General features: G+C 42.3%; 1 protein-coding gene across 3 annotated transcripts; it reads right to left on the bottom strand.

Moving 5' to 3' along the window:
* Positions 1-846: 846 nt before the first annotated feature.
* Positions 847-23214, bottom strand: LOC117410222 (CCR4-NOT transcription complex subunit 3-like). 3 transcript variants are annotated; one of them, XM_059018313.1, is made up of 18 exons: positions 23074-23214; positions 20717-20792; positions 19612-19679; positions 17498-17572; positions 16943-17032; positions 16188-16316; positions 15253-15348; positions 13627-13840; positions 12277-12410; positions 12053-12109; positions 10122-11043; positions 9696-9801; positions 7912-8089; positions 7696-7795; positions 5705-5906; positions 4864-5008; positions 3553-3678; positions 847-2877 (listed from the first exon to the last, which is right to left on the bottom strand). In XM_059018313.1, the coding sequence occupies exons 2-18, from the start codon at positions 20739-20741 to the stop codon at positions 2779-2781; spliced, it is 2766 nt and encodes a 921-aa protein (XP_058874296.1). In that variant the 5' UTR covers positions 20742-20792; positions 23074-23214; the 3' UTR covers positions 847-2778. The 3 variants fall into 3 exon arrangements, with proteins under 3 accessions (XP_058874296.1, XP_058874298.1, XP_058874297.1); XM_059018315.1 differs by having other exon boundaries at positions 4876-5008; XM_059018314.1 differs by having other exon boundaries at positions 19612-19670.
* Between the last annotated feature and the right edge of the window lie 1264 nt (positions 23215-24478).

Raw genomic sequence — 24478 nt, 5'->3', positions numbered from 1 at the left:
CAACTATATAAAAAGTTACTTGCAAGAACTTGCCAGCTAATCTTTGCCATGTGCATGGGATCCTCTGTAAACCCACCTGTGGCCTCATTTTGTCTGGCTATTTCTTTCCAAAACAATACATTTAAAAATAAACAAAATAACAAAGTCCATTGTGCTTACTTTGCATCCATACTTGAAACAACTTCTGACTTCCTGAGGTTTTTTTTTTTAGCATTGAGACATGGAGAATATTAAAAGATTGTTTAAAAATGTAAATTAAACAAAATAGATGCAAAGCAGAAACGTTATGAGCAAAATTGCATTTGAATGCAAAGAGTTTCATAGTAAATATTTTTTTGGCTGTCTCCTGTAGACACCTTCCCTTCGTAAGATGGGCTGAATGGTCTCCTCTCGTGTGTAAACTTTATGTTCTTATAAATTCTCAAGCCAATCCAAGTCGCTCATGTAGACCCTATTTTGCTGACTAAAGTGCTGCCTGAAAAAAATTATAACAGCATTAAACTACGTATGGTGTTTATTTATTTTAAATAAAACATATTATAATAAGTAAATATGTACAGCCGAAAAGCTGGTTCTAGTTTCGCACGCTGGGTGACTGGCCCATTCATAGTACGAATGAGAAGACAGGTATACCAGGATACAGGGTTAACCACACGATACACAGGCAACTTGCATACCAATCGAAGCTTATCCAGTTATACCCACATTGAACGTAAAAGGCCTATAAGGAGGCTAAGAATGTATGATAAAAGTTCAGTGAAAATATTCATTGCAGATGAAGTGAGACAGACAGACAGTTCATACATTTAGAATGATAACCCTTACAGAATCAAGGGAGACGGTTGCTGTAAGTCTTTGAAAATTAACTCTTTTATTATGATACAGCCATTTACTTTCAGTTATTTATTTATTTACGTGGTCTTTCTTTAGCCCTCATTTTTTTCGGGCGATCTTTCCAAAACGGAATTTAAAAAAAAAATAAAATAAAAAAACAAAAGAACTGTCAAAAAAACAAAAAGACCATCGTTCTCTTGCTGAATTCCTCGCTATTCATATTTCTTTTTAAAATCGCGTCTCTCAAACAAGGAGGGACGACCCACTTTTGATCCACGGTCCGTTGAGAGGGGGGAAAAAAAAAAAAAAACTGGGAAAAATAATAATAAAAAAAAGGTCAGAATATTCACATTGATATTTTATGGGTTCATGCCCTTTCCCAAAAGTTGCGGTTTTGTACCCAGCTTGTCTGTTTAGCAGTTTTCTGTAGTGCTGCATTTGCACTGGATTTAGGGGAATAAACAGATCACTTCAGAAGACGTTCTTCCATAACACACAAGCCATGTTCCTTTACTTGCAGATAAATCAAAATAAAAGGTTGCCTGAAAACTTGCCCAAGTATTTTACAAAAAAAAAAAAAAAAGGAATTAATGCAATACTCAGTAAGCTGTTCTAGTCTGAGGTTAAAGAAACCAACAGTCTACAAACTTTAATGAAGTATTAAGAGAAATGTACCTAGAACGTTTGAAAGCACAATCAGAGTTTAATAGTCGGCCGCCTCAGCTTTCTGATTCATCAGTTATGAACTCGCAGGTCTCGTATTAGAAGAGGCATCATTGGCATGGTTTGAGCAGACAGCCCAAACTGAGCAAGATCTGTCGTACAGTAAAATACACTCTATAAAACGTGTATATGAAACTGGATTTCATCTCTAAACGTTTTTAACTTGAGTTTAATTTTTGAGTCGAGTCCTATCTTTCATAATTCTCCACCGCAGTGGGACGATCACTCGGTTCCAATTGGAATAATAAAGTAAGCTGGTTTGCTGTAACCTGACGTTTAAGGGTCTTGATAAAGTAGGATGGATATTTAATCAGTCCTCTGCTTAGCTAAATTTGTTGTAAGGGTTTGCTGGTATTGTATGAAGAGAACGTATGCTGCTTTACTTGGTGCTTGTGTCTTTCGATCATTTTCATTACTCATTTGGGTCTTCACTTCCATCTGTATTCAAACTTCTTGGAGCTTCTCATTGAACTTCCTGCATTCCCAGCTAAACCAGCAGCACATTTTGCCAAGCTAAAAAGGGCGTTTACAAAGGAGTGTAATAATGATTGGAATTGCGTTTGAATTGAAAAAGAAGCCATTCTGTGTTTGCCTTGATCTGGTAAATGCAGAGATATTGCAAGAATCTGTTTTGTCATGTTTGTCGAGTGGATGATACAACGCTGTCTATGCAGTCAAAAACAGGAGTACAATTAGCACCAATCTTGGACTACCTAATGTTGGGTAAGGCAGTTTAAGATTCACGCTTAAAAATCAGGCTCTACTCCGAGCAAGAACAACATACAAAAAGAACTACATCAAGTAGTGAAGCATTAGCAGAAAACTACAGAAAAAGACAAGTGTTAAATTACTATTTCTGCAGAAGGGCATAATACAACCACATAAACGTCACGGTAATATTTTGACTTTTTTTGATCTTTTTTTTCCCTCCCGGACACAAACCAAGGAGCAAAAACTGAGCTTTCTCTCCTCCGAATCCTCCTGGTTCATCTTCTGGTAATCCCCTGCGGACAGGCAGGCAGGCAGACAGACAGGACAGGCGGGTGTGGTCTCCCTGCTCAAACGGACTCTGAAGTTGGAGTTCTCTGTTTAGTTCAGTGTAGCTGTGCAGTTATTTCTTTGTTCACTCTCTCTCCCCCCCCCACCCCACCCTCTTGCTCATATTCCCATTGCGATATTCCGGTGCATCTCCTGGTTTTTCCCCGGATTTCTGCGGCTCAGTCATTGTAAATCCCGGTCTTCCAAGTATCGGTATTCGAAGGTGAACCCTTCCTTCTTGCGCTGTCCCCACTTCTCGTAATCGAAGTAAATGTACGTCCCCTGTGGAGGTAAGATGAAGAAAGAGAGGTCAGTAACTCTTAGGTTAAGGGGGCAAAATAATAAACTAGGCAGGGATACTTTTTTGAGAAATAATAAAACACATACGCATTACCAAATTGCTAATGCTAAACACCTATTTGTAACAGACTAAACATTTTATATTTAAAAAAAAAAAACAGAGAAAATCAGGTTGAATATGACAGTGCAGAGATGTTCAAACTTTTAAAAGGAACTGTAGCTGATTGTTTGAAAAAAAAATAAGTTCTATAGTTCTGTATTTATACCTGTGATTATTGCTGGGTTATTTAGCAGACAGAGTAAACATGTTAAAATGTAGCTGTTTGTTACTTTCTGCTGTAATTGCAATTACTGCAGCATAATTGTAATTGAACAAAATTTCATTGTAATGGTAATTCTGCTGTAATTGTAATTACACACAAACCAGAACCACAGGGCAGAGTTGGAAATTACAGAGGGTAGGAGAGTGGAGAGTGTATGGAATGGGCTGCCTAGTCATGCTGGAGGCAGAATCGCTTGACAAAGTTCAGAGATCAATCAGCTACTCTGAACCAGACAAGCTCAGATGGGCCGAATGGCCTCCTCTAAACAGTAGCAACGACACGGCTAGTGTGTTAATACAGGGCACGCTTAGAACAGCACTTCCATTCTGCTGACCTGCTCAAACTCATCCGTGATGGTTTTGGGTTCTTCGTGTCTCTGAAACCACATCATGTACTTGGTGTGGAACCTCCAGGACTGCTTCTTCAGGGCTTTAGCTGCCAGATACTGAGCCTTCGTACCCTGGAGAGGGAGAGACGGAGATTAATGAGGGACAGATACCTCCTTAACAGAGAGACAGGAAGCATTTAATACAGGGCTACCAGTGTCAGATACTCTAGATGAGGCCTTACTAATGCATTGTAGAGTTTTAACATTACCTCCCTTGATTTAAATTCAACACTTCTCACAATATATCCGAGCATCTTGTTGGCCTTTTTTATAGCTTCCCCACATTGTCTAGATGAAGACATTTCTGAGTCAACATAAACTCCTAGGTCTTTTTCATAGATTCCTTCTTCAATTTCAGTATCTCCCATATGATATTTATAATGCACATTTTTATTGCCTGCATGCAGTACTTTACACTATTCTCTATTAAATGTCATTTGCCATGTGTCTGCCCAGTTCTGAATGCTGTCTAGATCATTTTGAATGACCTTTGCTGCTGCAACAGTGTCTGCCACTCCTCCTATTTTTGTGTCGTCTGCAAATTCAACAAGTTTGCTTACTATACCAGAATCCAAGTCATTAATGTAGCAGAGGACCCAATACTGATCCCTGTGGTACACCACTGGTTACCTCGCTCCATTTTGAGGTTTCTCCTCTAATCAGTACTTTCTGTTTTCTACATGTTAACTACTCCCTAATCCATGTGCATGCATTTCCTTGAATCCCTACTGCTTTCAGTTTGAGAATTTATCTTTTATGCGGGACTTTGTCAAAAGCTTTCTGGAAATCTAAATAAACCATGCCATATGCTTTGCAATTATCCATTGTCGATGTTGCATCCTCAAAAAAGTCAAGCAGCTTAGTTTGGACTTAGTCAGCATGGTTTCCTAAAACCATGCTGACTGTCTCCCAGGATACTGTTACCATATAGGTAAATTTTCCATTGTGGATCTTATTATAGTTTCCATAAGCTTACATCTTGTATTTCAGACACCCACACAGTCCTGTGCAGTACAATATAAACAGCATTGGATATGACAGACACACACAGAGTCCTGTGCAGTACAATATAAACAGCATTGGGTATTACAGACACACACAGTCCTGTGCAGTACAATATAAACAGCATTGGGTATTACAGACAGACACACAGTCCTGTGCAGTACAATATAAACAGCATTGGGTATGACAGACACACACAGAGTCCTGTGTCTGCATGCAGTAGTATATAAACAACCTCAGGTATTAGACACATACACAGTACTGTACCTCCAGGTAGTAGAAGATAAAGAAGAGTGTCTCTGTGGACAGGCGCTGGTAGAACTCCACAGAGTCCGAGTGCGGTGGAGGCACTTGGTGATGGTAGGGCGGGGTCGGGCAGGGGTTCCTCATCAGATACTGCCTGGAAGAACCAACGAGAAAACAGGACGGGGGTAAAAACGACAAGAGAACACATCCTTACAACACCTCCCTTCCACCAGGGGGAGTCAACACAGCAAACATCTCTCCATGTCTATGAAATGGCCAAATTAATATACTTAACTCTCCTATTGCACAGCAGATTTTACAAAGTGATTAGTCACAACTGATCAGAGCAAAAACAGTACAAGTCACAATCACAGGTGAGACTGTTCAAGCTTATACTGTAATATTCACAGAAAACTGAATTCTCTGCCATGTGTATCAATACTGTTCTCAAAATGTGCAGTTTTGAAAGAAACACATGTTACAGAAAACATGTATGTCTGGTACTACACCAGGTTAAATAAATCTGTTTGCAAGCCATGCTTTGACAGTCTTGCACTTGATGGTGAGATCGTCCCCACCCCTTCACTGGCTTTTTTCCTGTCAATAACCAAATCAGACTCTTCCCTACTGGCTGACACGCTTTCAGCCAGTAACATGCTTTGACCCAGAAGACAGAGGAGGTGAAATAACCCTGGAAGTGTGCATGCAATCAGACATCCCGAGACTAAGGCACAGAAACACAAACGATAGTACATTTCTGGATTTGTACCTGCTTTTACTGCTGGGTTATTCAGAATAAGCATGTTAATGTGTGCAGCTGTTTGTTAGTTTCCAGTGCAATGGTGTTTACCGTATCCTCTCCGAGTCCGAGGGGTGAGGCATGTGTGTCCAGGCCGACTCCTGCATGGCCTGCTGGTACAGCTGCTCTTTGGACAGGGGCACCGGCCCCAGCGGACACACTCCCAGTGAGGGAGGGATGTTCACCTCCGAGAGCTGGGTCTGCGGGGGCACAGCCGGGCCTCCGGGGGGCGCTGTGGAGCTGGAGAACAGGTCTGGGGACGAAGAGGAGGAGGAGGTCAAGGGCGAGCTCGGGAGGAGAGAGGGGGCTGGGGGCCATCAAGGTTGTACATGCTCTCTTTGTAGAAAAAGAAATTCAGAAATTACTTCTTGCAAATTGTAATTTTACCAGATGGAGCAACCAGATAAAAATGACACATGGAGGATAGTTAAACAGTTTTTGAAATGTTACTCAAACCTTTTACATGGATGCCCAATTCACATAACATAAAATTTAATAAAACCTCAGCTGCAAAAATTATACAATCTGCTTAACTCAATCAGATGTCGTAAATACAGGGTTCATGCAGTTAGGGTACAAAATTTCAAGGACCGTTTTCAAAGACCTAATTTAATGAGTTTGACAATTTTCTATGACAACTAATAACAGAAAGCTTCAGCATTAACAGTTTATTTAACTGTATAATAAATAAACATCTCAATTATCAGTATAGAGAAGCTCTGGACCACTAAACTTTCTTATTCAGTAACAGTCAGTTTTGATATCTATAGGTGTGTGTTTCATTCTAAAAGCAGCACAACAATTCAGTGTGTTAATGTCAGGAGCAATAGTCCAATCACTGTATCTCAGTCGCAGGCGCTTAATTTTGTTAAAGTTGGAGGCAAACTGAAGGACAAACTGCTAAGTGTAAAGTTTTTTATTCGAGATGACATTTTCTAAAGAAACCATATTGAGAGCTCCACTGGGCTACCGAGTCATTTTAAAACACTGCTTTGACTTTTTTATTTATTACATTTTAAACCGTTTAAAGGCAAAATCATCGCAAAAACAGAACAGTGTGTATACACTGAGCAAAAAAAAAGTACAGGGCCAAAATATAGGTTTGCCTCCCCTGTGCCTACGGTCTCAATCAAGTTACAATTCACAGTTTTAAAAAAATAAATAAATAAAACACAAACAACCACCTCTAAAAAGGTCACAAAATCAAGTACATGTGAAAATATTTAAAAGGTTTACCACGATAAATATAAATCCCCCCGTCCCTCGATTCTTTTGGCATTTCTACATGAATCATGGGAATGGACGTAGGAGAGGTCATTCACAGAATTGCATCTCTGGACTGAGAACTTTCACCCATGGCTGCATGTCAGACAGTTCCACTGTACACAAGCTGACAGGGGTAATGGGCAGCAATGCCACCATGGGATGTACACATTCATTACAACTTCAAAAAGGTTTGCTGAAAATTAATGGGAAACACTTAGCTGTTGTAAAAACAATTTGCTAGTAAAAAAAAAAACACTCCACTTTTTCAACTGCTTTTTATAAAGGAAATGATAGATTCATGAGTAAAGCCCAGCCGTGTCACACTCTGGGAACCTTTTTAAAACCCTCATTCCATACAAGGTCACGTACGTCACTCGGAAACTTTAATTGCAAACTACGCATACATGACCGAATTCTGGCTTCCGACTGGCAACACCACAAAACTGGCTCAATTTCAGACCTCTAGCAGTGCTGTCATAAACCAGTTTCCTGTGGGAGTGCCGCACCCACCTTTAGAGACTAGGCTACTTCACCTATACGGTGTCACAAGATTAAGGTTGGAGGGAAATGTAACAGGTTACATACGATTGGCTTTGTTACATGGGATTCCTACTATTCAGGAATGCACGCTGAACCCCTCTGATCGAAGCAGAACCAGGATCTAGGCTGGTTTAATATCCAGCGCTCATCTCCACAAGGCTGGTTTCTTATCCCCCTCCTCCGACAGTGAGACGCTTATTCTACCGCGTGTGGCCAGTTTAAGCCGTGGTTCCTACCTCGGTCTGTGAGGCGCAGTGACGGGATCTGCTCTTCCAGTCCTGACCCCAGTGCTGCTCGTTCAGCCATCGATTTCAAGGAGCTCAGGGGCTCTGGAGGCTAGACAGAGAGGGTTCAAAGTCTTGGTTAATACAAGAGACTGGCAATAAATGAATGATCCTGCGGAAGTCACTTGGTGCTCAGATAGAAACAGAGGCGCAGGTCCCGATAGCTACCTTGATCTCCGGCTGCGTGTAGTTGAGAGGTCCGTTCAGCAGGTTCTGGCTCGGTTTGGTCTCGCTGAAACTGGGACTGGGTGAGCTGGGAGGGTTGATGGGCATCTGGACCAGTAAACTGGAGTTTGAACTGGAACCAGTCACACTGGGTAACTGGGAGCCACCGACACTCTCCTTCCTGATAGGGAACATGGATATCAGTGTTCGTGAACCAAATTAGAAGAAGTCATTCAGCCAAACCCTCTGGCAATCCCAGCTCCCCGCAACAGTATACAAGTGTAAAAGTATATTCAAATGTCACTTTTATATTTATGTATTTCTTCCACACCTCCCCTTTTATGGTGATTCTCTCTAAGTTTGCCTTTACCTGGCTTTGAGCTTGACTGGAGAATCCTGCTGGGACATTCCAGTCAGCTCTGCTGGCCCACGCTACTCTACATATAGAGAGGTGGGACCAGCCAATGAGGACAGCTACACTGTGGCTCAACAGAACCCAGAACCACACAATACAATTGCAAACATCGTAAACAAAGACGAGGGAAAGGTAAAACAAATAAAACTTCATTTGAACATATGATTAGAATGATATGATTAGAATGATCAGAAGCCAGGATTGAAACAGTCCCCCGTTTTATTTATTTAGTGTCCCCTCCTCTAAGTTGTTATTATTTATTTCTTAGCAGACGCCCTTATCCAGAGTGACTCATAGTTGTATACAAAATAAAATACATAAAGAATTACAGTACAATTAAGAGCAAGATACTAAATGCAGTGACTTCTGTCCTAAATTCATGCAAAAAGTTGCATGAACTCCTAATAAACCTTCAGATATGATATTAGGACAGAGGGAAGGAGACACTTCAGAGTGGTGAGTGTGGAACGGGTGACCTAGGACTGCTGTTCAGGCACAAAGCACTTGGATCCTTCAAGACCCAACTTGACAAAGTTCTGAAATCAATCTGCTACTAGGAACTGGACAAGCACCGACTGTCTGAACAGCCTCCTCTCGTTAAATTTACTTATGATCAACCGAAATCTAGTAATCTATTCTTGCTGTGACAAGTACAAATTAGTTAGGAGCAGATGGATCGAAGACATTAAAAAAAGACTGATGAAACTTAAAAAAGATTTAAATATTTTTAGTATTTATAAATCTTGCTGGGAAGAACCTTTTGAAATAAACTGTCAAGTTAAAAGTATAATTTGTAAACCCAGTACCCCATCAAATTACATATAAAATGAGAAAGTCTTCTGTACAGTAGAACGTATCTTTTTGATCTTGTCATTTATAAAATTCTGAATACAAACATGGTCATTTTTACCAAGTAGCACATTTCAAAATAGCGTTTGTCTGAAGGGCAGCAGTGTGGAGTAGTGGTGAGGGCTCTGGACTCTTGACCGGAGGGTCGTGGGTTCAATCCCAGGTGGGAGACACTGCTGCTGTACCCTTGAGCAAGGTACTTTACCTAGATTGCTCCAGTAAAAACCCAACTGTATAAATGGGGAATTGTATGTGAAAAATATCTGTATACCGTGTATAATGTGATATCTTGTAACAATTGTAAGGTCGCACTGGATAAGGGCGTCTGCTAAGAAATAATAATAATAATAATAATAATAGTCCAGCATTAATTTATAATTTATATTACTCAAATTCCTAGCATCTTCCTGATCAAATAATATCAGTTAACAATGAGAGTTCTGGACTGAAGTCAAACTACCCTGCTATACTCCCCACTGCTTCTTCACTACACCCCTGATCAGAGCAGGTGATGGGTACTCACGCTGCATTGGCTGGTGTGTTGTGTGAGCCAGGCTGGCTGCTCTGTGATTGGCTTGTGCTATTGAGGGCAGAGTCCTGAGTGCTGTCAGCCACCACTGCACTGTAACCTGCAAGAGACACAATGCAACAGAACATATTAAAACATATTTAAATTGTTCATTCAAATAAAGAACCAGGACAAACATTCTAGAAAGTATTAAACTGCTACGGAACAAGATTTAAGCAGTATTAAGTGCTACAAAACATGCAGTAAGACAATTTAAGTAATTTGAAGCTAATCAAATGGAGCTACCGATTAAGTTGCACAGCAGGTATGATTTATGGAAATAGTCACTAAGAGAGTAAAACAAATTTGCATATGAATCACTCAGAATGATCGCACTCAAAGACAAGACAATAAAAGAAAACACATCATGGCTTCACTCACTTGTGGCGCCGTTCTGTTTCTGTCCACTAGGTGGCCTCCCGGGAATCCCGCTGGAGCTGCCTGTGCTGTTGCTGCTGCTGCTGGCGCTCCTCTCCCTCTCCCCAACAGCTCCCCCCTGGGCCGAGCTACTGCTGCTGCTGCTGCTGCTGCTCCCAGATCCTCCGTTACTGCTGCCCCCGCTCCCGCCCCCGCCTCCGGGGGCGCTGCCGATCGGCCCGTGCCCCCCCGAGGACACCCCCATCATGGTATTACTGTTAGAATTAGAGTTCCCGCCAATCAAGCCAACGTTCCCTGAAGCTGCAGCCTGGGCGTAGGGGGTGGGGGGGTTGCCTAGGCCCCCCAGACCCATGGAGCTCAATCCACCCATCCCCGTTATATTACCCAGACCCAGGCCAGCCAGCTGAGCCAAACTGGAGCCCGAGACAGACTTCCCCAGCCCTAAACCCAACCCCAGACCCAGACCCGAGCCGCCGTTGCCCCCGTTATTTCCGATTATGCCCGGCTGCATGCTGGAGGACATGAGGCTGCTGTGAGAGCCAATGATACTGCTGCCGACGACACCCAGGTTGGCCATCGCGGTTGAAATGCTGTTGGTGTTGGCGCCCCCTGCTGCCGAGTTTGAGAGCAGCATGAGGGACGAGGGGCTGTTGAGGGAGAGGGAGGAGGCGGCCGTGGCAGTGCTTGATGTTTTGGGGTTCTGGTGGGGGGACTGGGTGTTGAAAGTGTGGGACAGGGAGCTCGAGGTGATGATGTTCCCCAGCAGGGTGCTGCTGGTGCTGCTCCCGGATCCCCCTACAGGAAACAGGGCGCTGCTGCTGTTGCTGCCGCTTCCTCCACCCCCTACTGTGATGACGGCGCCAGAGCTGGAGCCACAGCTGGGGATACTGGTACTGCTGCTGGTGCTGCCGTTCTTTACTGGGGACTGTGGGAGGGAAAAAGGAGAGAGATTGTGGGAGGTGCTATGGGGAGAAGACAGCTATGCTGGAGGAAATGTGTTAGTTGGGAAGTAGAGTTGAAATTTGATGCTCTACACCAAGAAACTTTAAAAAAAAAAAAAAAAACAACAAAATTCTGATTTATATTCTACCATAAAATTATATTAAAAAACAACACACACAACACTGCCTGGCCACTTTGTTAGGGCCTGAACCCAATATCTGGTTGGGCTGACGTCTGCCCTGATCACAGCCTTGACATGACATAGACTCCACAAGGTACAAGTTAATCCATTCAGGTTATTAATATTTGTGCAGAGGACAGTGATGATGAACACATCAATCAAGAACTACCCCAAACCAGGGGCTGTGGTGGCTGAAGTCTTAGTCTTGCTCCTCCTATTCGTGGACAATTCTGGCCCAGTGGATGGGTCGCCATCAGGGTGCAAGTGCAGCACTGCTGAGTGGACCTGCTCTGCAGCGATGCTGAAGTAAACCATGGCATTCTAGAGTAATCAAGGGACCCAGCGTATACCAGAAGAACAAGCCCCACACCGAGGCAATCCAACAGGGAAGACAAGGTCTTACAAAGTGGCCAGACAGTGGACTACAATGTATATGCAAGAATCATATTAAGGTTTCAACTTCTTTCAAATATCTATCGGGAGACTTGCTGGTTGGATAATTCCTGGGAGTAAGTCGGTGTGTATTTGCCAAGTCTGACAGGTAAAGGGCAGCAGTGTGGAGTAGTGGTTAGGGCTTTGGACTCTTGACCGGAGGGTCGTGGGTTCAATCCCAGGTGGGAGACACTGCTGCTGTATCCTTGAAAACCCAACTGTATAAATGGGTACTTGTATGTAAAAAAAAAAAAAAAAAAAAAAAAAAAACAATGCAATATAATTGTAACAATTGTAAGTTGCCCTGGATAAGGGCGTCTAAGAAATTAATTTAAAAAAAAAAAAAGAAGAATGGATTGAAGGAGCTTCTCATCGCTACCTGACTGATTTCACTGTCCGTTGAACGGCCTCGCTTTTTATCATCTTCAGAGTTCTCCTATTTTAAAAAAAAACAAAAAAAAAACAGTTAAAATATTGTATTATCATGACATTATCAATTGTTTAGGAGTTGATTATTTATTGCAATGAAATGAACAAGCATGTCAGCGACACACCCCCCCCCACCCCCCCCTCCAGTCTGTATGCGGAGGGGTGCTCTCTTACCGTGGTGCAGTTGGCTGGACTGGGAGGAATGGGAGAGCTGGAAGTTGTCGAAGTGGGCGTGCTGCTCGACTGGTTGAATATTTCATCCTCCATGTGCGAGACGCCAGGAGGAGAGGTAGCCACCAGGGGCAGAGCTGGAATCAAACCAGACATTCATCATCATACAGAATAAACTTGGTGTAGCGGCCTGATAGAACAGAGAACATTTTAAAAAGCAGCACAGGACAGGGCGATTCACAACATGCTCATTGTTATGACCGCGATTACGATATTTCGTAATCGCGGTCTGCATCGGTATACCACAAAAGCACAACAGCACAGCTTGTAGTTCACCCAACGGTTCTTGTATGAAGAATCAGTGTTTCCCAATCCCATTCATTCTTCTTATCATCTTAACACGACCATTTGATGTTTCAGGCATTACATAAGCCCTTCAGGACCATCACAAATCAGGAATGAAAATCAGACTCTTATTGCACAGCAGTTTCACCCATTCCAGGTTGTGTGTATAGGTGTGTCATTAAATTCATAGTAAAACCAGGAATGGATCACACTGCTGTGCAATGTGAGCCTTATTTCCATCCCCGACAAGTTTCACGATACATATCATACCGTGACCTGCATTTAGCGATGCGTGTCATATCACGACAGCAGTGCATCGTTCGTCCCTGAGCTGCCTGCGATGCCCGACTCCTGGGACACCCTGTACTTCAGCGCCCATCAGAGTGGGGGTCAATTCATGTTTTTTTCAATCTCAACTTTAAAATCAATTTCTAGCTCGAATTACCATTCCCTTTCAGCCCATTGCAACTCCTTTCATGACACAAGCTTTACTGAGCAAACATAAGATAAATGTACAAGTCAAACACGTGTTTGACAAGTTGTACACGTTTGCTCAGTAAAGCCTGTGTCATGAAAGGAATTGGAATTGATTAAAAAGGGAATTGGGGTGGGGTTAAAAAGGCTGTGTGGTCCAGTGGTTAAAGAAAAGGGCTTGTAACCAGGAGGTCCCCGGTTCAAATCCCACCTCAGCCACTGACTCATTGTGTGAACCTGAGCAAGTCACTTCACCTCCTTGTGCTCCGTCTTTCGGGTGAGACGTAGTTGTAAGTGACTCTGCAGCTGATGCATAGTTCACACACCCTAGTCTCTGTAAGCCGCCTTGGATAAAGGCGTCTTCTAAATAAATATCAAAATAAATTAAAGAAAACCCGCAACTCGCGTCTCAAATACTTTACTGCTTAGAAAACCCCATTCGAAGTGTGGGTTTGTGTATTGTGCGATCTGCGAGTCGCGGGGCGTTATGAACAGCAATCTGAGCAGCAGCAGTAATGATGGAGGGGTGCGTACGAATGTCTTCCAGGTCGATGTCGTCGTACAGGAACTCGTTCTCCTCGAAGTCGGGGTCCTGCGAGGAGTCCACGTAGTACTCCACGTCGTCCTTGATCTTGCGGATGGAGTCCACCTGGATGGAGTCATTGTCCAGCATGCGCAGGATCGTCTCCAGCATGCAGATGTGGTGCCGGTGCTTCTCGATGAAGCCCTTCAGCTCCTCAATGCGCTCCTGTTTGAGAAAGAGCACAACCTCAGCGGAATGCTTGCTTTTAAATATCATTCACGGCTCCATGGTGCGTTTCACATTGAGAAGACATCCTTCTTGTATTTTCACCCATTTTTAGTAACTGCATTTGAAAAAAATGCTGGAGTATGTTTCTGAATTTGCACCTGTGATTACTGCTTGGTAGAATAAACTTAGGCAATTCTAAACTTCAGTTTGTTTTTTTTATAAATTTAGTCGTTGCCAATTATTTTTATTATTTTCTCCCAATTTAGAATGTCCAATTATTTTATTACGCTCAGCTCACCGCTACCACCCCTGCGCTGACTCAGGAGGGGTGAAGATGAACACACGCTGTCCTCCGAAGCGTGTGCCGTCAGCCGCCCGCTTCTTTACACTCTGCGGACTCACCGTGCAGCCACCTCAGAGCTGCAGCGTCGGAGGACAACGCAGCTCTCGGGCAGCTTACAGGCAAACCCACAGGCGCCCGGCCAGACTACAGGGGTCGCTGGTGCACGGTGAGCTGAGGACACCCCGGCTGACCTAACCCTCCCTCCCCCCGGGCAGCGCTCGGCCAATTGTGTACCGCCCCTTGGAAGCTCCCGTCCTCGTCGGCAAAGGAATAGCCTGGACTAGAACTCGTGACGTCCAGACTATAGAGCACATCCTGCACTCCACATGGAGCGCCTTTACTGGATGCGCCACTCGGGAGCCCCGACTTCCCAGGTTTTAATAAAGTTGGAATGTTTTTAACTATTTACACCCCTAACAGCAAGAACTAAATATGCCATCAAGAACTGTGTGTGTGTGTGAGCGGCAACTATCGTTCACTTACTGCCTTAAAACTACAGCTATGGGCAACAGGTTTGCATCACCTGGAATTTTAGGACTATACGAACATAATTTAGATTGTATTGATCATCATGTAATCAAAGAAACTACAAAATGACATCACAAAATTCTACTGGAAGCCATAATAGTAGTACAGTATTTCATGTGAGATTTTGAAAGGTCACATTTTTCAATTTGTCAGTTTTTCATTAAGTATATGGAAGACTACAAAGCGTTATGTAATTCAATATATTAACGTAACATTATTCAGCAGGTTTCATTCGACTTTATGAAGCTAAATTAGTTCATTCTATAAGGGGATGCAAAACCTTTACCCATGGCTGTACGGTCAACCACCACCTCACTATATCCCCTTCACAAGGGAGATTTCACCCCCAGCTGGGAATAATAATAATGACATGAACCTGGAGAAAATAAAGTGGTATTGAGGGACCCTCCAGCACACAAAGCCCAGACAGGCTCCTTGCACAGAGGATGCAAGTTAGTAAAAGGTTAAGTGCAAAATGAAAGGGCTGTTATTTCCTGGTGCAGACACACACACACACACACAGGGAACAGGGGCTCACATCTTTGTCTCCTTTCTTTTTCCTCGTCTGCACAGACAGGGACTCCACCTCGCTCTCAAACTGGTCCACCTGCATGTTGAGAGTGTCTATCGTGTTCTAGAGAGGGAGAGAGACCAACAAAGCAGTCAGGCTGAAGTTCAACATGTTATAATGTCATGTCTTGCTCTTATTGTATTACTTGTATTGTAACACTTGAAATGTATTTGCTTACGATTGTAAGTCGCCCTGGATAAGGGCATCTGCTAAGAAATAAATAATAATATAATAACAATAATAATAATAATAATAATAATTATTTAGCGGACGCCCTTATCCAGGGCGACTTACAATCATAAGCAAATACATTTTAAGTGTTACAGTACAATAATACAACAAGAGCAAGATAAATACAATGAATATGTTAAAAAAAGAAGGGGGGGGGGTTAAAAAAAGTGTTACCCACAAAATGAGGATCACGCAACAGCGGTGACCAATGACAACGTAACAGAATAAGTAACAAATACATTTGTAAAAAATTGTGCCTCAAAATCGAGAAGATGGCAACACAGCGAAACGCTCTGCCGCCATTTTAGGTTAAACCTAAAATCCAGAAAGTCTACTTGAATCAAACGAGTTGTCCTCTCAACAATGCATTAGAATGCAAGTGAAGACGCTGTGTGAAGGGCGTCTTATGTGACATGTGACCTCTTGCAATTTAGGAGAGAGGACCACAAAACAGAGGCTATCAACAGAATAATGTATGGGTCACGATATATTATCACAAACTGGTGTTGGGCAGTAATGTATAAGAAGCACGCCCAACTTCAAGACAACCGCTTAGATCGAAGTTGGGCACATCTAAAAAGCACAGAGACTTGGTTTATCTATGAAAATGTATTCTCAACACAGTGTATATAAAACGAATGGATGGTTAATTTGGTGCTGCTGCAACTCACAGTGAGCCACTGCCCCACTTCCTCCTTCTCTTTCTGTGCCGGATCCACCTTCAGAGCCAAGCCCAGCCCCTCCTTCGAGTAGGCCTTGGTCTTGGTCTCTCGCTCCACTACCTTGAAACGCTCCATTTGCTGAGAGAGCGTAGAGAGCAGAAAGAGAGAGAGGAGAGAGCGGAGAGAGAGAGCGGAAAGAGAGAGAGGAGAGAGCAGAGAGAGAGACACCTTACACACACAGAAGCTTTTCAGTTTACGGATGGATGTTGACAATGGAAAATGCAGCAGTGTACCCTGAATCTTATTCTATTTTTTTTTTTTTTGTATCTCAAAGTGGGGTGTTGGGACCCCCTTGGGGGAGTCACAATAATGTTTCAGGTGGGGGTCACGAAGCATCACATCAAAAGCAGGCACACTATAAAATATGGATACAGATCAGTGCAGCAAGTTTTATACTAGACGACATTACCTTTTATATTATTTTGCTTTGTTATTCATATTTATAACACTGCTTTGATTTAATGTATTTATTTAATAGGAACAAAAACAGATAATTAATTAACAGGGGAGCGTTCCAACTGGAAAAAGTTGGAGAGCCACGGTTTATAAGAAAATGCTTAAATCTAACCAATGTGAAAATGCCCAATTTTATATAAAGATTTTGCATTGAAATCATATTTTCAAAATGGTTCTCATTTAGTATCCTGATAACAGCTCAAATCACTGTAATTCAATAATGCCAATGTAGTTTTCTCAATTCTTACCGTTTCTATTAATTTTCGGTTCTCCACTAGCTGCCTTTTGTCTTTTATCTCATTGGATGCCACCCACGTCTTAATTTGGTCCCGTAATCTCTGAAAGAGGAGGACACAACGAGATCACTAAAGCTGAAAACAGAACAAGCAAAACAGCCTTCTCACTAGCACAGTGAATTAGTCCGGTCCTTTCCTGGTCTATCATGGTAAAAACCAAAAAAAAATTATTTTAACCAATATAATCTAAACTAATTCAAGCAAATCTGCTCCTTTAATGGTAAGACTATTCAGGGATGGAGTTAAGACTCCCTGCTGCACAGCAGTTTCACTACGAGCTTGATTAGACACAGTGTGCAGGTGACAATATCAGGGGTGTCAAACTCATAAGGAAACCAGGAATGGGACAAACTGCTACGCAATGGGAGTCTTATTACCATCCCTGCTATTGTCTCCTCAATAATATTAACCACTACAAACTAGAAGCCTGTGCAGTTCAACCATCCCCAGTCTCACAGTACAAATGAATCCTTGAATGTCTGTTACTGCTTAGTTTTAATTCCTCACCTGTAATTTTTTAATTTCCTTTTTGAGATCGGCCTCATACTTTTCTTTCTGATTTGCATTCGCCGCGTTGTGGAGCTAGAGAGAGAGAGCGACAGAGAGAAATAAATGAAGTCTGCCCAAGTTTCTCCCCAGTTTAGACTGACCTCATCACAGAAACTCCTTACACCAGCTCAGGAGAACTGAAGGTCAGTGGGTGTCCTCCGATCCCCAAGCCAGTTTCCTTTTTACCCCTGGGAGCTTGAGAGCCGATGTCGGCGAGGTACCGGCCTCTGGAGGACAAAGGCCAGCTCTGCAGGCGTCCGCTTGAGCTCCCCGGGCGCCTGGCCAGTAGGGTCAGCTGCTGAAGCCAATGCGACGCTCCCTCCCGAACCCCCAGCGAAGACAGGCGACGTCACACAGCCAGGACGTGAACCCGGATCCCCCGACCACTCGCCCTGGACACCACGCAGGCGTGCTTTCACCTGGGGAGCCACTCGGGGGACCCCTGTACCAGATGTTTTAAAACTGAAATCCATCCGTGAGGCTTTTGCCTCCCTAGTCCACACCAATGCTCCCTGTGTAATCCCCAGCCAAGATCTGCAATTCCACACAGCCAGGACACAAGCCTGCATTCCCCCCGAGCACAAGACTCCCCCCAGCACACCAAGCAGCCGTGGGTCACGTGAGAGAATCTGTACGCAGATTTAGACCTCAGAATCAGAATTTAACTGTTAAAGGGATCAAGTGTTTTTCAGAGGGATGCTCCCCCCAGGACCACAGTTCTTCTGGCTGTAGTTTTTTTACAGTAGCATCTTGGAATTGGTGTAATTTTTTTCAGAAACCATACTAATGGATTTTTTTTTTTTTTTAAATAAATAAAGTATTTTTTTTTTAATTGTGCTTCGAGATGCATGTATAAAAACGTGTTATTTTATGACCCGAGGGATCTTGCAATACTTCCTGAAAGCTTTGTTTTTGAAAAATAATGATGTTTGGGCAAATTACAAGACATCGTTTCACCTGAGTGATTGCAATAACATAATATGTTTATTCTCAGGGTCTTTAGAAGCAATACATGGACACTACTCGATTATTTACTCAAAATAAATATTTATAAATAAAATGGTTAGTTCCATTAACAGTAAGAAGGGAAAAAAAAAACGTACCTGATTGATTTAATACATGAAATATCTGCTTATATCCACTCGTTTCTTGATATTTATAAGTGTTGTCAAAACACACTCCTGTGCAAAAGTCTTAGCCGTATTGCATTTTTCTACTCTGTTGCATTATGAGCATTAACAATTTACTCAAAGCCTCCACTCGTGTTTTCTACTATTATAACAACCTTGACTTGCATAAAGAAGGAAAAACATTGTGAGTGAAATAGCTCGCATCACTTGATTTTCAAGGTGTGGTATCTGAAGCATAATCAACAAGCATAGAGAAACATCATCTGTAATTGACAAACCCAGGACTGGAAGACCCAAAAAGCTGTCTAACAAGGATGAGCAATACTTGAAGATAATATCCTTAAGGAATAGAAAGATGACAAGCGTTGAATTGACAACAGAACTGGCAGAAGGCACAGGTGTCGTTGTCCATCCATCAACAGTCCAAAGCACCTTTGACCATTGTTCCATAGTCCAATTTCTGTGTTCTTGTGCAGATTTTAGCCTTTTAGTCTTGTTCCCCTTTCTTAACAGAGGTATTCTTACTGCAACACATCCTTTAAGTCCTGATTTCAAGAGTGACCTTCGTACTGTTGATTTGAACTAATTCAAACACAGATTTACAGTTTTGTTTTTTTTAGCCATAAACAAGTTTGAGTTATGTTTTGTTTCTGCGAGTTGCTGAGAATGTTTAAGTGACAAGGAAAAAATAAATAAAAAGCAGGCAGGAAGTGAAATCCAATCCCTCCCCTATGCGAAGACATGCATTAACAAGCTGTACTGCAAAGTATGGCGTCCCAGCAAGTGAAAGAAACGAAGTGTGTTTTAATCGTGTTTACCCGATCACGGGCCCAGAATGACACTTCAGCGTGATCGTGCTTACACGGTCACAGCCCTTAAAGGGTTAAACAGCTCAACAGGGCGGGGGGCAAGCCTTGAGAGAAAGCAGTTCATGTTTCTTACCTTCTGCCAAATATCTTCAAATTGTTCGACACCTTCTGTAACCTTCTTCAGACACCGATCTATTTCACCTGATAAGAACAGGCACAGGGGGGTTAATCACTGCATGAGGGCATGAGAGCCAGGTCTCGACCTCTCCAGCACTGCGAGAGTATCCCAAGAGAACACACTACAGCAACGCCACTCAGATCAGCCACGTCTGATGCAAAGTATTTACTGCCACATTATATGACATGGTGCAATTGACAACCTAGTTCTTAATCCATTATCAAATACGAATTTAAAAATCGACAATAAATCGATCAACATTTTATTTTTCTGAATAAACATTAGGATTTTTATCCAAAGAACGAATATTTCTTTATCTTTAAAACTGAAGTCATTTCAATCTGAAACATGCTTGTTAAAGTAACATCACTGTTGCCATTATCAAAAGCATTTACCCTCTACACAAAATCCAATAAACTCCCCCCCAACATCTCTCTCCTTCCATCCTCCCTTTACTCCAACAAATCTTAATATCGGATGGTACCATTTTAAATGTATTGTGCAGCTTTAAACTTTGAAATCAGGAAAACGTAACTAAAATATTTAATTGACGTGAGTTGTCCAATGCGAATCCTGAGGTAACACACGGACATTGGCTACCATACTGGCACCAACATAAGCACATCACATACTCAATGTTTTAATGCACACTGGCACTTTATTATTATTATTATTATTATTTATTTATTTAGCAGACGCCTTTATCCAAGGCGACTTACAGAGACTAGGGTGTGTGAACTATGCATCAGCTGCAGAGTCACTTACAACTACGTCTCACCCGAAAGACGGAGCACAAGGAGGTTAAGTGACTTGCTCAGGGTCACATAATGAGTCAGTGGCTGAAGTGGGATTTGAACCGGGGACCTCCTGGTTATAAGCCCTTTTCTTTAACCACTGGACCACACAGCCTCCTATACACTGTGAGTACATGTACTGCTTAATAGATGTGAAGTACTGGTGGATTTATTAAAATAGCTTTAAGGTTTAAGCTTTTGAAGCCTGGATCAGTGTTTGAAGGTGCGGGGGGTGCGTTACAGTCAAAACTTGAGACGAGACTGACCTTGCAGTTTCCTCTTATCGGCCATGACGCTCGCACTAGGAGAATTTCTTCATACCTTCAGACACACTGAACGCAGCTGGGCAGGAGACAAAAAACAAAAGAAAGCAAGTTAACTCGGAAATGCATACTTCACAACCGACTGCAAATCAGAATGCAACCCGCAGCCAATCAGAACGGCAGATTTCTAACCTTTCAAACAGGTCTCCGGCAGCACCCCAGTCATTGCCAATACAGACCTCTGACTTGAAAGAATGCTGCACAAGCCAACACGCAAGTAAAATACATGGAAACAGACGTGAAGGAACATCCTACCACTGCCGCTCTCCACTGTGCCAGCCACCACAATGACAGAAGCCCTTCTCTAGCTTGTGTGAGATGGGTGCGTGCAGCTTGTATATGCTGATAAGCATTATTACTTATTTATTTAACAGCCCAGGGCGACTTGCAAAGAATTACAGCACAACAAAACATCCAAAAGGGACTACAAAGACAGATCACCTGCCATGACAAAGCACATCGGACTTACACATTCAGACACAGCATGTCTAATCCCCACGTGATCAGTTCTATTACTGGTTGATAGGAGGCTTGTAAAACTTGCACCAGTATGTAATTGGCTTTTAAGAAAAAAAGGGCGATGTCATAAGGGAAGCCTATAATTAAAATATTGTATTGTCTTGTGGATTCTTTGCAACGTGTTCTTGAGGGGAAAGGATTCCCAGAGCCTCCAATATATTTATTGCAACTAGACTATAATTATTTTTACTAACAAATGCACAGAAAAGAAAGGAAGGAGTCACCCACTTTTATTCCAGTTATTCGACTGCTAGTCATTTTTTACGGAAGGCATGTTAACACAAAATCGTAAGCAATAGTTAAAGATATTATAGCTACAACAACGAGGACTAGAAAACTAAAACCTAAATCAAAGCTCCACAATTGTACACACAATCCCCTGGTGTCAGTTTATGCTTCTGTGCACCATAAAAAGCAGACCTTGTTGACTGTCCGGTTTGTAAGCAGTACTCCAGTGTGATTTCAGCTGTACAAGGACACTTGCTTTCACCTTCGTAAGACCTCTGCCACTGCAGGTGCGTGTCAAACAGGACAGACCTGCTCCTGCATGCAGCAGGATCATACTAGGTTAGAAATACAAGCTGTTACAGCTCAGGGAACAAAACAGCTTTCAAAGGGAGGGGGGGCTTAAATGATTTAAGAATCTCAAGCTAAACCCCACCCAGTTTAATTTGCTTCCATTTAAAACATCAGTCCACCGATAATAACGTTGGTAACTAATGGCAAGGACGGAAATAAGTGTGTACAGGTAACAATCTCAGGTGCGTCTTATTAAACTCGGTGAAACCAGGAATGGATCAAGCTGCTATGCAGTAGGAGTCTTATTTCCATCGCTGAAATGGGCATGAACATAGTTTCAAATTTCAAAAGCGGTCATTTTGATGGTGCCCTCACTGAAACGAGAATAAACTGCACGCAAGTAAACCAAAAATACCAAACTGTAACTTCGAGTCACGCTTCCTTTGAAACCGAGAAAGGACTGCATTAAAACGGACCGCAGAACATAGTACGACACATCACCAATTAGTACCGTGTTAGATTTAATAAAAATTGAACTTCTGCAGAAAGAAGCCATAATGTTAAATAAAAAATGCAATATTTAATCCAACATATTACAACAGAGTTTAGGTCAATGTGAATCTAAACGATATAGTAGAATTCGAGGTTAAAAGTAAAATGTAGCCTGTTTTACTAACCAGATCAAACTGTCAGTGCAAGCCGTTGTGCTCCACCACTTAAAACTAACTTTGCACCAGCACAGGTACATTTGGCATCATTTGCAGACCCCTCTCTTGTTTACGTCTATATGCATCCAAATTGAACGGCGACAGGGACACAAATAGAGAAATTATAAAAAAAAAAAATAATAATAATAAAAATAAATAAAACACATTTTTGCATTTAAGACATATACACATTAGCGTTCCCATCCCAGACTCTAAAAATCGACAATCAACACACACACACGAGAATGTATTTGCCCGATATTTGTAGTATGCGTGTGTGTGTGTTTTTAATCAAAGCAACGTGCCAAAACATCCCTTGGTACAGAAATGATACATTTTTTAATTACAATAATACTTGCTTACGTGTGAACGGTTGCTTAACCGCCGCAGATTAACAGGAATCAGCGAAACGGTCACTTGCTGCAATGCAGGCTCACAAAAAGGGCCTTTTTTAGGGGAAAATAAAAATCGCTTTCAAAAAATCGCTTTTCTGTACCAAACCCATACATTTCACCCGGTTCACACAGTGTAAAGGTATATTTAAAGACCTCCTACCCGAGTTTATAGCGTTTTCTCCTCTATTTTCCTTTATTCTGCTTTAATTAATTATTTTAATTTTAATTTTTTTCTCTTCCAAACAACAGCCTGCAGATCCAAGATGGCCGCCAGGAACCCCCGCATCACGGATCTCCGGCGGCCCGCCCCTCACTTCTCGCATTGGCTACAAAAGCACTCCCGTGCCAGAGGATTGGCTTACAGCGTTGTCCGTCAGCAGGATGATTCAGCCTGCAGTTCGTCATGATTCGTGAAGATCGACGTCACACACAGACCCGCTCAGAAATCCCGTGTTCTGATTGAATAACTCTCCTGTCATTCAATAATTGAAAACCCGGTCCCCGTTAGAAGAGATAGAGCGAATCCTAGTGACGTCAAAAAGCAGGCGGAACCGGGGAAAGACCAGACAGGGTCATTTAACAGAATATGTTATGCTTGCTAATATATACTGAATAATAATAAATACGTTGATATTCGACTAAAATGTCTACATTTATTGATTGTTTATCTATCTGCCTCCTTTAAAAGAGTGCTAATCACTGTTTTAAAATTAATGTTCTAATTAGTATCAGCAACATTATCACTGCTCCCGTTTAGACTGCTAACACTATACAGATAACCTGATATTCTCAATAACTCCTAATGTTAATACCAGGGCAGCAGTGTGGAGTAGTGGTTAGGGGCTCTGGACTCTTGACCGGAGGGTCGTGGGTTCAATCCCAGGTGGGGGGGACACTGCTGCTGTACCCTTGAGCAAGGTACTTTACTTAGATTGCTCCAGTAAAAACCCAACTGTATAAATGGGTAATTGTATGTGAAAATAATGTGATATCTTGTAACAATTGTAAGTCGCTCTGGATAAGGACGTCTGCTAAGAAATAAAATAATAACAAAAGTCTACCAGAAGCCATAATAGTAGTACAGTAGTATTTCATGTTAGATGTCGAAATGTCACGTTTTTCATTAAGCATGTGGAAAACTACAAACTACTAAGTTTCACGACAATGGGATAAGCGGTCCCAGATATATGGAAACATGTGACAGACGGACATAAGACCGCCTCCACTATACCCCCTTTGGAGGCTATTTTATGCCCAGTGGGCGATAATTACGTGTGCATAGGAGTTTGTTTCTGTACCAAGTTTCATCGTAATTTGATGTGTCGTTCTCAAGGTATGGCCAAAAAGGATGAGTGTAAATAAGGAATGTGCCCCCCAATTTTATAAAATGACGTCTGAATATCCCCACAGCACGAATCATTGCTGGGGTACAAAGCCGGGTAGGCACCTGTCCCTGTCTTCCCTGGATCGCCCAGGTTTTGAGGAAGGCGTCTCCTGGGATTTCGATATGCCTTCTCAGGACACTGAATATCAGAGCCGTAAATCAGGATACAGAATCACTGCAA

Source organism: Acipenser ruthenus, chromosome 59 (assembly GCF_902713425.1).
Source record: "Acipenser ruthenus chromosome 59, fAciRut3.2 maternal haplotype, whole genome shotgun sequence".
NCBI lineage: Eukaryota > Metazoa > Chordata > Actinopteri > Acipenseriformes > Acipenseridae > Acipenser > Acipenser ruthenus.
Note: the sequence above shows the minus strand (reverse complement) of the source record. Positions and strands in the feature narration are given on the sequence as shown.